This window comes from Babylonia areolata, chromosome 12, assembly GCF_041734735.1.
Source record: "Babylonia areolata isolate BAREFJ2019XMU chromosome 12, ASM4173473v1, whole genome shotgun sequence".
Lineage (NCBI taxonomy): Eukaryota > Metazoa > Mollusca > Gastropoda > Neogastropoda > Buccinidae > Babylonia > Babylonia areolata.
The window spans coordinates 21,685,118-21,698,839 of NC_134887.1; the positions used below are offsets into that span (position 1 = coordinate 21,685,118).

General features: G+C 42.0%; 1 protein-coding gene across 1 annotated transcript in view; it reads right to left on the bottom strand.

Annotated features, from left to right (window-relative positions):
• Positions 1-12,471, bottom strand: part of LOC143287862 (dynein axonemal heavy chain 10-like) — a 124,285-nt gene extending 111,814 nt beyond the window's left edge. Inside the window, exons 1-9 of the mRNA XM_076596099.1 lie at positions 12,249-12,471; positions 10,639-10,722; positions 8,461-8,633; positions 7,989-8,109; positions 5,967-6,127; positions 5,548-5,700; positions 4,607-4,843; positions 2,856-2,978; positions 1,297-1,455 (exon numbers count right to left, since the gene is read on the bottom strand). Of these exons, the coding sequence (XP_076452214.1) occupies positions 1,297-1,455; positions 2,856-2,978; positions 4,607-4,843; positions 5,548-5,700; positions 5,967-6,127; positions 7,989-8,109; positions 8,461-8,633; positions 10,639-10,722; positions 12,249-12,471 (1,434 nt within the window). The remainder of the gene's footprint in view (positions 1-1,296; positions 1,456-2,855; positions 2,979-4,606; positions 4,844-5,547; positions 5,701-5,966; positions 6,128-7,988; positions 8,110-8,460; positions 8,634-10,638; positions 10,723-12,248) is intronic.
• Between the last annotated feature and the right edge of the window lie 1,251 nt (positions 12,472-13,722).

Below are 13,722 nucleotides of genomic sequence, written 5' to 3' on the forward strand. Positions count from 1 at the left end.
TCTGTCTGTCTGACTGTCTGTGTCTGTCTGTGTGTCTGAGCTCTTCTGTGTGCGTGTATTCGTGTAATTGTGTTTGTGTGTGCACTACGGTATTACACAACAGATGATAGTAACAAGACAAGGAAAGTCTTGCCTTTTGTCTCCCTGACATACTGTGACTTGGTGGGTTTGTTGTTGTTGTTGTTCGTTTTGTTTTGCTTTGTTTTTCGCGCGCGCGCGCGTGTGTGTGTGTGTGTGTGTGTGTGTGTGTGTGTGTGTGTGTGTGTGTGTGTGTGTGTGTGTGTGTGTGCGTGCGTGCGTGTTTGTAATTGCGCGCGCGCGGGGGACCCGGGGGGTGGAGGCTGGGGAGGGGGGGGCGGAAGGGGGGGGGGGGCGAGGAGGATGAGGGGGGTAACTTTAATTTGCACACGTAACTGCGTATGTTTTGACCCATGTTTACACACAGAAGAATGTTAGATGACAAATCCAACAACGCAGAGTAGAAAAGGACATCTTGCTTTTGTTTCTTTATTTTCTAGAACGGAAATCTTTATTGCCTTATTATGCACTGTCAGTATTTGGGCATATGGCATGATGGAATATTGACCACCCTTGCTAATATTCCACGTACCGCGTGCTCAAAATAGCTGCACGTGATGGTAAGAATTAATGAGATTTTCTGAAATTTGAAAATATTGCGTTTTATCAGGGTTTTTTTTTTCCAGTTGTTAGAAAATAAATCGCTTTGCCAGAAGTATTTCATGGTGTTCAGTAGCCGAAATATTTTTCTTTCGTGCATTTCTGTGTCGTATTTTCTGATATAATGAATTTCCAAGGTGCTCAAATTTGCAGCAGATCCCCTGAATATAGATATGGTTTGACAAATGTCAGTGATCCTGGTTTGCTGGCGACAAACATTGCAAGATATATATCTAGTGTGTTTCAATGGTGTCATAATTTGGCCACACATACACATTTCCTCATCTTTTGGTTAACAATTGTAACAAAAATACATGTAATTGTATACAGAAACAATATTGTGATCTGACAACGAAACGCAAGTAATGCACCATTCACTATCAAGCCAAGATGAATCAAAATGATTAAACTCATTGTTTCTCAACACTTTGTATCCTTCCGGATATGATCTTCACCCATTTAAGAATGCTTTACCATTCATAGAAAGAAGCAAACAAAGTTTGTTTTCTCACATACACTGTTCAGTCTAACAGATAAAGAATACTTTTCTTTTCTCACTGAGCACGTGGTTCAACGCATGAGTCAAAACGACCAGGCTATTGTAACCTGAACACCTACGTGGAACTCGGCGCCATAGGTGATGTTTTTGAAATGACGCTCTAATGTGGACAGGAAGCGTACGTTGTCCTTGGCTTCTATGAAGATCCCATTCAGATCCTGGCGAGTGTCCTCAAAGTTTTCTTCCATGGTCACGTATACATTCAGCCATTTCTTTACCTGAAACACGCATTCACGCACGTTTGTAGGCACACTCACGCACGGACGTGTGCGCGTGCACGTATTTCACACGCAGTCACATACATATGTGTACATGTTTTACATGCAGACAGATTCATATTTATTCATTGACTCACTTGTGTAAACAAAGTGTAAACAAAGTGAGGCTATATTTTAACCCGGTGTTCAGTTGTCTGTGTGTGTGCGTGTGTGTGTGTGGTAAACTATAACATTGCCATTTTCTCTGGAAATACTTTGTCTGCCAATACTAAATTTGGTTTAGACACGATATGAAAAAAAAATCTTCACAGTCATACCAATAACAGGTTGTAAAGTCTCCCGAATTATGCCGCATTTCCGAATCATTAACGGTTTATTTCGTTGAGATTCGTTTCGAAATCCGAAAATCCTAAAAACCGCTTCCCACTGAGTTAGGCCTACTGGAAGGTTGGTTGTGGTCTCGTTTCTCCTGTTCACAATTAAAAGGAAAGAAATACAAATTCTGGACAGAACACATAAAGTGATACTACCTACACCATCGACGTGTTTACTGCATTATGATATTCTAAAGTGGACACTGAATTAACTGAAATGAACATAAAAGAAAAATTAAAATGACTGGGTTTTTTTTTTTCAGCCTGTTGTGGACTGGTTTGTGGAGATCTAGAGATCTGCCGAGTGTTGTGGTGCACTTGAAGCAATGGTAGCGTCTCCTTTACCGCCGAAATAAAAGAATAATCGAGATATAATAAAACACACAAAAACTTGATTTAAACGGCGTTATTACGTTCGGCACAATCACATCTATTCATCGCAGGAAGAAGAAAACGCCAACAATGCTTTTAGTACTAAATTCAGTAAATTGACGTCAGATGCGCTGCAGCAGTGGGGATTAGTCTGCTTGCTTTGGAACTGAACATACATGGTTCGATCCCCCTCGTATGCTTTTTTTTTTCTCCCAAGCTAATTTTATATATCACATTTAATACAGAGCACTTTTCAACGATTTTTTTTTAATCTCCTTTTTTTTTCTCCACGTGATTCCTTTACTGGATAAAGCGCGAAGCAGAAGTGAGTCCTGAAGGCTTTGCCTCTTGTCTTTCTCTTGTTTGTATCCGTGTTTTGTTTTGCTAGTGGTGATGGTAGTCTTGCTTGCTTACTTACTCTTTCTTTGATTAGCTGTTTGTTTGGCTGACGGCTTTACCTTATGCTTGCTTGCTTGCTTCCTCTCCAAAACTGTCTGTTTAGTGGAGGTGGGACATTTAACATCAACAATGAATGGACATCGAAGATTCACATTCAACATTCAATGAAAAGCTTTTTTTTTTTCTTCTTTTTTTTCCAAGACATTACTTGCATGCCATGTATCGTTCTTTTTGTATGAAGAATTGAATCCATACCTGTGGCAGTTTTAGCTGTTCCACCAGGGAGCCCAGGCAGCCGCTACGATCTCTCCAGAACTCTATCTCGGCCAAGGGACCTCGGCCCTGGGGCTTCCGCTTCAGCTGCTGGTCCAGCACCAGCTGTTCACAGGATGTTCAGAGAATCAATGCTGCCTATTCAAACAATAATCAACATAGCAGCATGTGCTAAAAGAATATTTTGACCAGTTTGACATCAACAATTCGCAATAATCAATATATCAACCTGTGCTAAAAACAATACTTGACAAGTTGACACCAGCAGTTCACAAAATATTCAATGATTCAACACCAGCTTTTTTTAGCACGTGATGCCAAACAATCCAACAAACTGCCATCTAATGGTCACGAATACATGCAGGCTCAACCATTTAAAACACACGTCTCGCACAAGTAACCAACAATCTTACACCATTCCATCACAAATGACCAACAATCTTACACCATTCCATCACAAATGACCAACAATCTGACACCGCTCTATCAAAAGTCACCAACAATCTGACACCACTCTGTCACAAATGACCAACAATCTGACACCACTCTATCACAAATAACCAACAATCTGTTACCATTTTATCACAAATGATCCAAAAGTGGCATAACTATGTCACAATTTTGTCCAACAATTGCACATCATTCTAACGCAAATTATCCAGTGCTCTGACTCCATTCTATCACAAACGACCCAACAGTCTGACATCATTCTATCACATTTTTTTCGTGGTCTAACAAACTGACACTACTCTGTCACAAACGATCAAACCTTCTGACACCATTCTATCACACATGACCAACAATATACCATTCTATCACAACTGACCCAACAAGCTGACACTATTCTATCACAGATGATCCAACAATCTGACATAGTTGTTTTACAAATGAGCCAACAAACTGACACAATCCGGTCACAAATGACTGAATAATGTTACCCCATCTGCTCCTAAAAAGATAATGATCTGACATTTATGACATTTCGCTCAGGAAAAATCCAGAAAAAAATCTACAACTACTGGCTTATAAATGGCTAATGAAAAAATCAGAATAGCACAGGGCCTTTCAACAATCAGATTCTGTGTACAGTCTAACGCATGCAGTCCATGAATATCCAGTAATCTGACAGAAAGCGTCAAACTGTCATCTTAAGAACTTTAGTTAGTTACAGTCTGCCGCTTGACGGCATTCGTACTATGATGTATAGTGCTACCTTTTCTCTTCGTTGTTTCTGTCTGGAAAAAAAACAAAACAAACAACAACCCATTTTGATTGAAACTTTACGTGTGTGTGTGTGTTTTTTGTGTGTGTTTTTTTGTTTTGTTTTTTCATCGTCCACCATAACGTATCATCAAACAGTTGGTGGTGTACTTGTGTATTCAGTACTTTCGGGAATGCTTGCAGTCTGTTTCAGATTGCCGAAGACTCACTCCGTTACAGTGAATACCATCTTTTACTTGTTGGACTGAAAACCATTTCGACAACTTTCTTTGATGTACTGAACGCATTTGAAGGAAACATTTTGATGTAATGACATTTCTTGAAGGGCTTAACTAGGAGCGTTAAAAGCATTTTGGACAGTCATTGTCAGTTTGATCACGTGAGCAACTGCGCGACATGTGTAGGCGTGATACAATCGGATGTTCCATCACAACCACCCATCCACCCTCAGATCCGCCATGACCAGGTAACAGATACCTCTCCGTTTCCCCTTCCACAGGACCCACACCCACCCTGATTTGTGTGTACCACTCGGTGCAGGTGTTCATGACGATCCTCTTGCACTCCCTGTTGCGCAGTGCCTCCTCCACAGTGTCTGGCAGGTCCACGTCAGGGACGATCAGCCTCACCTCCCCCTCCAGCTGCTGGATCGTCCGTTTGAGGACGGTGACCAGCTTGTTCATGCTGATCATGAACTCGTCCCGCATAATCAGCTCAGACTTTGTCTTGTCCGAGGTACCTGTGTCACCCTGCTAGCAGGATCGGGAAATCTTGATTGGTAGTGACTGTGTGTGGGTGTGGAGTTAAATCTAGGGGTGGGTGGGTGTGGGAGCGGAGGGGTGTAGGGGGGATTCGGGTCAAAGGATGTTGGTCTCGTGTGGGTTTTACATTATGTTTGGCGTGTTTTATTGAGAGGAATCGCGGTGTCTCTGCCATTGCACGTCATCTCTCTCTCAGTAACTGCGAATTCGCCATTCCCCCCCCATTCCACCCTCCCCCTTCCCCCCCCCCCCCCACCACCCTGTGTTTGTGTGTGTGTGTGTGTGTGTGTGTGTGTGTGTGTGTGTGTGTGTTACACTTATACACTTATTTTGGTTTGTTTCTTATTCTTTGTGAAACATTATTTGAAACTATAGCTTGATGCGAACAATAATACCCATAATTATCACTTTAAAAAATTCATCTTTACAATGACCATAGCGATCCTTTTTTTTCAGAGTTACTATGAAAAAGGTTTTGTGGGATGGTGAATTTTGAATACATGAATGAGTGGAACTAATCATCTACATGCACACATCTTATGCCATGGATGGTTCTCAAGGGATTGCTCACGGCAGATGCAGCTGAGGATCATTTGGTCGCTGACGTGTTTGTAACTCTGTAGGAAATGTGTTTGCATCACTTTATCTGTACAACACAAAAAAAGTAGGAAAAGAACGAGTTTGGTTCTCACCGAGCCTTTCTTGGGCTTCTTGCTGTCTTTCCTCTTCTCCTTTGCCGTGGTGTCCTTCTCTAATTCCGCAGATGAAAGTACTACTGGTACCTTGGCGGCATCGGCATCTTCGTAACGAGTTTGTACGCTGTATATCAGCATGGCAGTGTACACCTGCCACACAGCACACCATCCACATTCACCCGTGCTGCAGGGATAGCTAGATAGGAAATGCACATATGCCACACATTTGGTCTTCATCTCCAAAGCATAGATACCCCCGCACTACCACCACTATCATCATCATCATCTTCGCACCATAGCCCCCTCCACTCCATTATCAGCAGTGGAATCATCGTCAACATCAAGAATACCACCACCACCACCACCACCACCAGCATCGCTACAGCATCATCACCATCAACACAACCGACAGTGACCTGTTCCAGTAAGTGCTCCATGTTGACGAATACATTGGCGTGGTTGACTCCCCACTCCAGATGCTCCGACAGGGTCTCCTCCCACTCGATCTTCTCCTCATCTTCATCCTCCTCCTCCTTCTTGCTGTCAGGATCCTCCTCTTTGGTCCGGGCTACTGGAACTAAAAACAATAAAGGAAATGAGAGAGGGACGAATTATAGACTCGTTTTCTGTCATCACTGCTCAAGAAGTGATGGCTGAAAAGGGTGTTATTGGTGTAATTATCTGTATAGTTGCTGTGTACCTGCCGAAGTTTTTTGTGGTTAGGATTGGAGATGATGAGAAAGTTGGACGCTTAGATGGTTGTATGAACAGTGTGCTTCTTTATGTGTTTATACATTACATGTCCGTTATGAACGGGTATCATAATTTCATGTCGGGGATGGATGCGAGTTCTCTTATTTCGCTTGTCGCTCTTCTAAAAATTATTTGGACAGTCTGCTATTATTGGTGGCAACCAGATGAATCACCAACTTTTATCCTGGTCGTAAGAATGGCATGTCTAAATGACACTGAGAGCAATACTGATGAGGGCTTCATCCCAAGACAGTTGATTTAGACGTAAAATAATGTCATGCATCTTGGATGCTGGTGCCTTGACTGGGGGCTCCAACGCGAACCAGAACGAAGAGATACACTTGAAGTGAGAAAACTAGGGTCACACAAGACTTGCAGCGCAGCTCCACAACGAGACATGTTAATACATTTGCTGCCAGCATTTGTTTCGTTTCCGTTTCCTGTGTGCCAAGTAATTACTGGTCACGGAGGGTAATAGTGGTTTGTTGTTTTTTTTGCAAGCACACAAAGAAGTGAAAGAAACTATACGTAACCCACACTTTTTTGCAAGCAAAATGAACATTATCAACTTTTGACAGTTTTAAGTTTATCTAACCCACGGGCTAGCAATGAGTTAACCACAGACATGAGATATAGAGTTTACATAATAAGAAACGAAATACACTCCAATTACTAATGATTTACACAAAATTATTTATATGGTTCAAGCCTTTCAATTAACAAACTTAGATTTAATGATTTCTGGAAAGATACACCCGAAACATATAAAGATTATAGTAGCAAAGTTAGCTTTAAAGTATATGTTGATGTAATGGCTGAAAACATTTTCTATAATGACAACTCTACAATCGATAAGAAAACAATCATATTTCAAAAATGGGTGGAAAAGGGTGTGCATCGTGTTGCAGACTTGGTGTGTCCATATGGCAAATTAATGACATATCAACAATTTAGATTTAGTTGTGAACATTTTGGGTAAGAAAAACACAGAGGTCCTTTGCAACATGAAGCTACTTGGAACAGGTAACGGCACGTTGTACGACAGTTTGAAAGCGTCGTCAAAAATTCTAAGAGCTTACTAATAAAAACATCCACGAATAACCAAATATAACGCGCTTAGGTGTGAATATTCAGTCTGAAACGGTCAAAGTGTGTTGTTTTCTTTTATTTCAATGACCAACTGAAGCTGTCGCAGAAGTGACAATCGTCGCACACATGCAGTCCGTACAGTGTGTGTGTGTGTGTGTGTGTGTGTGTGTGTGTGTGTGTGTGTGTGTGTGTGTGCGAGATCAGGTCAGAGGTTCTCCTCGACAACGGGTAACCATGTGCCCCAGAGTGGGGAATAAACCCAACAAGAAAATCCGATCCACCAGATTTAACTTGCTGATAGCACGCCGCATCATGAAAGTGGGCCTAACAGTTTTCATTGCAGAATGGACAAGAAAACCATTTGCAGAGGCCCAGGCTTTGACACAACCGAAAGATGAGGAGGAATTAATCTGGTGATCAGTTCTTCTCTGAGGCGCTCCAGTGGCTGTTCACAAAGTTGAACGAGAAGTTTGTGTGTTTAGTGTGCGATGTGTGTGCGCGCGCGCGTGCGTGTGTGTGTGTGTTTGCGTGCGTGTTCATGTCCACGCGGGCGTGTGAGACATACAGACAGACAGAAGAAGAGCTCAGACGCTGACCTGGTACGGGCTCATCACTGGCCCGTATGAAATAGACGTAGGGCTTGTGGTGGAAAGCGGGAGGGAGGTAGCTGTAGACCATGTGGATGTCAGTTACCACGAAGGTCCTCGTCTCCAACCTCTGCAACGGAGTTGTGGGAAGATGGAGTGAGTGTGGTGGGTTTGTGTGTGTACCTGTGAGGATGCGTGTGAAATGAAAGCGAGGGGTGAGGTGTGTGTGTGTGTGTGTGTGTGTGTGTGTGTGTGTGTGTGTGTGTGTGTGTGTGTGTGTGTGTGTGTGTGTGTGAGAGAGAGAGAGAGAGAGAGAGAGAGAGAGAGAAGGCAAAAACTTTTCTTTTCTTTTTTTTTCTTTTTTTCTATAATAATAAACAACTTCTGATGATTATAACCAATACAACATTTTTCATAACCTGCGAAGAAATGAATCAAACGAACTGATAGACAGACAGAGGGTCAGCTACAAGAGACGTACTGTGAGTATTTTGGGCTCCTCTTCGACGACGGGAGGTGGAGTGGGTGGTTTCTTTTTCCTCCTTCTCTTCTTCTTTCCGCCCTTTCCTCTAGGTGACTTCTTGGAACGCGGTTCCTTAGCCTTCTTGGGTGATGGTGACTCCTTTTCCGCACCACTTTCTGGACTCGCTTTCCCTGAAATTGATTTCCCACCCAAGATTTCATTGTGGTAAAACACTCACACATACTGCCCTCTTAGTCCATGCTTTCTCGCAAACCTACGAGTGTGTGAGAAAACGTGGGAAGTCCCCCCTATTTTATATAAAAACATTTACTTTGTCATCGAGGTTGGTCTGTTGTCTTTTCTCACCACAAATCATAGAGAAAAACGAGAGAGAAAAAAAGAAGAGAAAAAGAGGGGGGCGACAACAACGACTATTGACAATGGCGTTAGATAAGACACTTTGACGAATTGAGAGAAATCGTGTGGGATGGCGTTACAGAAGACACTCTGACGAATTGAGAGAAATCGTATGGGAGTGGAGGGGTGCCCCCACGCTTCCTCCCACTTTACGAGAATGCGTGAGATTGCGAGAAAGTGTGGTCCCTTGTCCCCCCTGCCACGCTTTCTGTCAACAGACCCCTGAAGAGTTCCACGGCCATCTTGGATCTTGCGTGTGCGAATCGACAGAGACAAAATAAACAAACATGTACGACCACGACACTGTCTCTTCAGTCCCCGCGTTTGTGAACCCCAGAGGCATTGAAATCGTTCTTACACATGAGGAAAAAGACAGTTGTAGGTTCATTTGATGAACTTGTCGCCAGGTACTAGATATTTTTTGTGTGTTTTGGAACACGAAGAATGGTTTATGATTTGCATTTGATCAAACCTGGCCACTTTCGTTGTCCCATCTGTCGACAGGATTCGACTTGTGGAAAGGCATTGCTCGAACTTTTTGTGCCCAAGTATACCTATCGAAATCTCTTACGTTTCGCTTCACATGCACAGTTTAAAAATTATTCATAATTGTGATGTTGTTTGGTCGACTGCAACTGGTGCATGATGAGCGCACCTTTCCCCCAGAAAGACAGCTTGTTTTTTGTGGACAGACTAATTTCAGAATTCATTATGAGTCTTTCACCCTTCAGCAGGCAACAAAAAGTCATTCCATTTTCCACAGCTGTCTGTTCGACTATTTTTTTTGTTTTGTTTTGTTTTTTGTTGTTGTTTTTTTGTTTTTGTGAAAGATGTGGCATTGGTCCGACGTTCAATGGTCCGAAAATATGATTAGATTAGATCTTGATCGCACAGTGCCTGCCATTATGGATGTATGCATCTCTCTCTCTCTCTCTCTCTCTCTCTCTCTCTCTCTCTCTCTCTCTCATATCTGCCTAACTTCACCTGTCTGTCTCGGTTGTCTCTGTTTCTCTCTCACCCCACCCCCTCCGCTACTTTTTGTGTGTATGTCTGCCTGATTGTAATTGCCTATCTACATTCCTGTCTGCCTGTCTGTGTTTCTGCCTTACCCTGTCACCCATCCATCCTCCAGTCCCCCACCCCTTTTTCTCTTCCTTGTATGTTCATTATAGACTTCGACTTTTTGTGTAAAAATTGTTCAAGGACTTATTCCACTCATATAGTTGTTGCCCAAATTAAGAAAAAGGAGCCCGAGTCAAAATATTTTGAAAGAAAATCTCGGTTCACTCAGCCTGTCGGTTCTTCGGTTGCTTTGAACAAAATATCTGAATCTGACACTGAGCTATCGTGTACATGAATGCTGTATTGAGCGGCATTGACTAAGTCTGAGGGGCGTTTGGGCTATGTAGTGGGAAAAAAAACATACAAAAAGAAAGAAGGAAAGAATGAATTCAGCAGTTGTAGTAGTAGTAAAAGTGGTAATATTAGCAATAGTGCAGCAGTATAAGTAACAGCAGCAGCAGAAGATAACACTAACAGCAGTAGTAGCGGTGATGGCAGTAGTAGTAGTTTTATTATTGGTTACGTTTTCTGCTGTCATAAATTGTCATGAATTGTGCTCACTTTTCTTCTATTTTTAATGATATAATAATGATGATATCGACAACGTTGGTGATGACTATGTCGACGATGGTAGTGGTATTACTGTTTCTACTGGCAGCAGATGCACATAGAAGGGGCCATAATCATTGGAACCAACATGAACTGGCTGATACTGACCTTTTCTTGGACTGGCACCGTCTTCCGCATCAGTGGAAAGGGCGGAGTGGTCAGTTGCCGTGTCATGCTTCGGTGGGTCAGGCACTGTGGAAAGAAAAGTATTTGGCTCCGGCAGTCATTTCACAGACGATGGAATCGAGCAGACTTTTAATTAAGAACTAAACCGCTTTGTTATTTCATTGTTGTTCTTGTTGTTTGAAATGGTCTGCCTGCAGTTGAATGCGGCCATATTTGCTGTCTCACAGCATGCACATGTGGTGTATTCCCCTGCATGGTGGAGAGCTTCAGAGACTATCAAAATAACGAACACACACTGAAATGTGAAAGCGTTATACAGCGTTAACACTTAAAGACTTTCAACTGTTGCATGTGACATGGGTTCAGTTAGTTGCTGTATGTCTGCAGCCTGCGTATTATTTTAATTGGATTTTTTTTTTCACCTGAATGTAACAGATATATGAGCCGCTTGATACACACAATATATTCACAGATATCGGGACTCGAACATATTGATGTGCGAAAGTTGACCATAGCTTTGGGATATGAAGTGCACCATACGAACATTTTAATTGGCTAGTTACGTAGGCTATATATTAGTCGATTACATTCCGGCCTACAACGGTAGGCCGAAATAGCTATCACCTCCATTGTCTCTCAAGTCGTATCACATTGTGCATCCTGACTGAGTCGGTGGTGGGCTGTGCAGACATGCTGAAACAGAATGCGTGTGCCATATTCTCAAAACCAACCCTCTAATTCTTTCATTTCAACAGCACACAACCTCATGACCGTACCATGATACGCTGATATTCGAGCGCTGTCCGAGGTCAAGATCATGAAATCAAATTACAGACAACACTACACGGGATCCCATGTATTCCACCTAAAGTTATAATTTCAACATGCAGAGATCTTGTCCTCAGACAATCATTGAGGCTTCTGGTCCACAGTATCTTACATACCCTCACGCCAACTCCGCTCTTCTTCTGACACCCGTATGCTTAGGATCCCCCCTGCTGGAACCAAAAGGTGTGTGTGTGTGTGTGTGTGTGTGTGTGTGTGTGTGTGTAGAACGCACACACATATGCAATCACGCACCACACACACATGCATGCACGCTCGCATGCATGCACAATGAGAGTGAGAGTAGCAGTAGTTGTAGCAGTAGTAGTAAAAGTTGTTGTTGTTTTTTACCTCGTGGTCCTTTTAGCCGGTTTTACGCCCCTTTTTGTTGCAAATGTCTTTGTGGTTTGCTTTGCATGCCTGCTCTAATATCCTTTTATCACATAATTGTGAAAACAAAGTCCTACTCATCAAAATATTGAAAAACACTGTTGCATTTTGGGATCACTATCGATCAGGGTTGTTTGGGGTTTTTTTGGGGTTTTTTTTGTTGTTTTTAACTTGTAAAGGCTTTGTGCAGTTTTAATGTTGGTACTCTGACGGTTCCAAACCTTGATAACTCAATTATTAAAACTGAACTTGTGGAGGTTAGTCAGTGTTACAATGAGAAGAGAGAGACAGACTTACACACACACACACACACACACACACACACACATACGCGCACACAGAGGGAGAGAGAGAGAGAGAGCGCATTCCAGATTTACCATATTCCACAACAATTTCTCGGTCCTCCGAGCGGACAGTTTTGAAGAAAATTAAGGTGTCCTCATCCTCTTTCCGGGGTTTATCCAGAAAGTGGATGAGACGTCGACTGTCTTTCTCACCGTCACGGTCGAAAAGGTCCTCAAAGCGGTCCGATTCTTCCTCGCTGATATTTAAACCATCAAAAACTTTCTTTTGTATCCAAGTAACGCGAGGATCGCTCATTTTGGAAGTTTACAACGTCGACATTTCTTTCTGGGTTCTGGTGTAGACTGCTTGGTCAGTTACTTTGTTTTCCCGTCTTCTCTGTTGACGAAATGTTGAAGGCAAGAGATGATGACGTCATATTACGTAAAAAGTGTGTAAAAATTGAGTCTGTAATGACCCGATGTGTGTGTGTGTGTGTGTGTGTGCTGTAAACGTTAATGTTGTCATTTTCTAAGCGACTGAAAGTGATGCATATAATTGTAACCAAAGCTGGTAGTATTACAGGTATGAATAAAAGCTTAGAATTATAATGATGTGGTACATGGTAAGCGGGGGGCAGGGAGGGGGTGGGGGGTATCAAAAGCCGAGGTCATTATTTGGAAGCATCGAAGAAAAAATCTACGTAGAGGTAATCTTAAATCCAGTCTTGGTAAAATGTGATACTGTGGCTAGTTAATTATGGGTACAAAGTGAGCCATGGTGAAATTCAAAACCCCACGTTGCAGCTCAAGGTCACAAAATGGCACATGGTGTGGCTAGAAAAGGTTTATGCATAATTATGTGCAAGATAATGGTCTTTTCATTATCTCCATCAAATTTGATGCAATGATTAAGTTAACAAAATCTGTGTAATTGAGACAAGGTTAGAGGCCGAACTTCAAGGACAGAAAATGGTGTATAATCATACCTATATTCTTAAAATGTAGAAGAGTGGCCGAACTTTTTCATCCAGGTTTTTTTTTTCATTTTTTTTTTCATGGTATTATGGTTCGTTATTGTAAGAATATAAAGGCATTGTAAGTTTATAGGTCAAAGGTCAAGGTCACATACATAAATAAGAACCAAAGCTTTAATTCTGTCAGCTTTCCATAAAAAATAATATTAAATTTTTTTTTTTTAAAAGAGTTCGACAAACAGTGGTACTGATAGCAGCAGTGCTTCATCACTGTGTTGTGACCTATTGCCGTCGTAGATTCTTCCAGCGATGATGATAACGATTAGTAGGAAATACCTGAAGATGACAACGATTGGTGACGAAAATCTTGTTGGTCTTGATGATAGTGATGATGGCGATAAGAAGAAGAAGAAAATGAGGGAGAGAGAGTATTACGCAATACTTCACTGTTCACAAGTGACAAAATCAGTCACTGACTAACTCACGTCATACAGTTTACAGCACAGTCATCTCAAGGATGGTCTTGAATGGTGCAAGTGTGTGGTGGGTAAGCTCTTTAATTGCTGCTTAATTCATACTCAATGTTTAGTTGA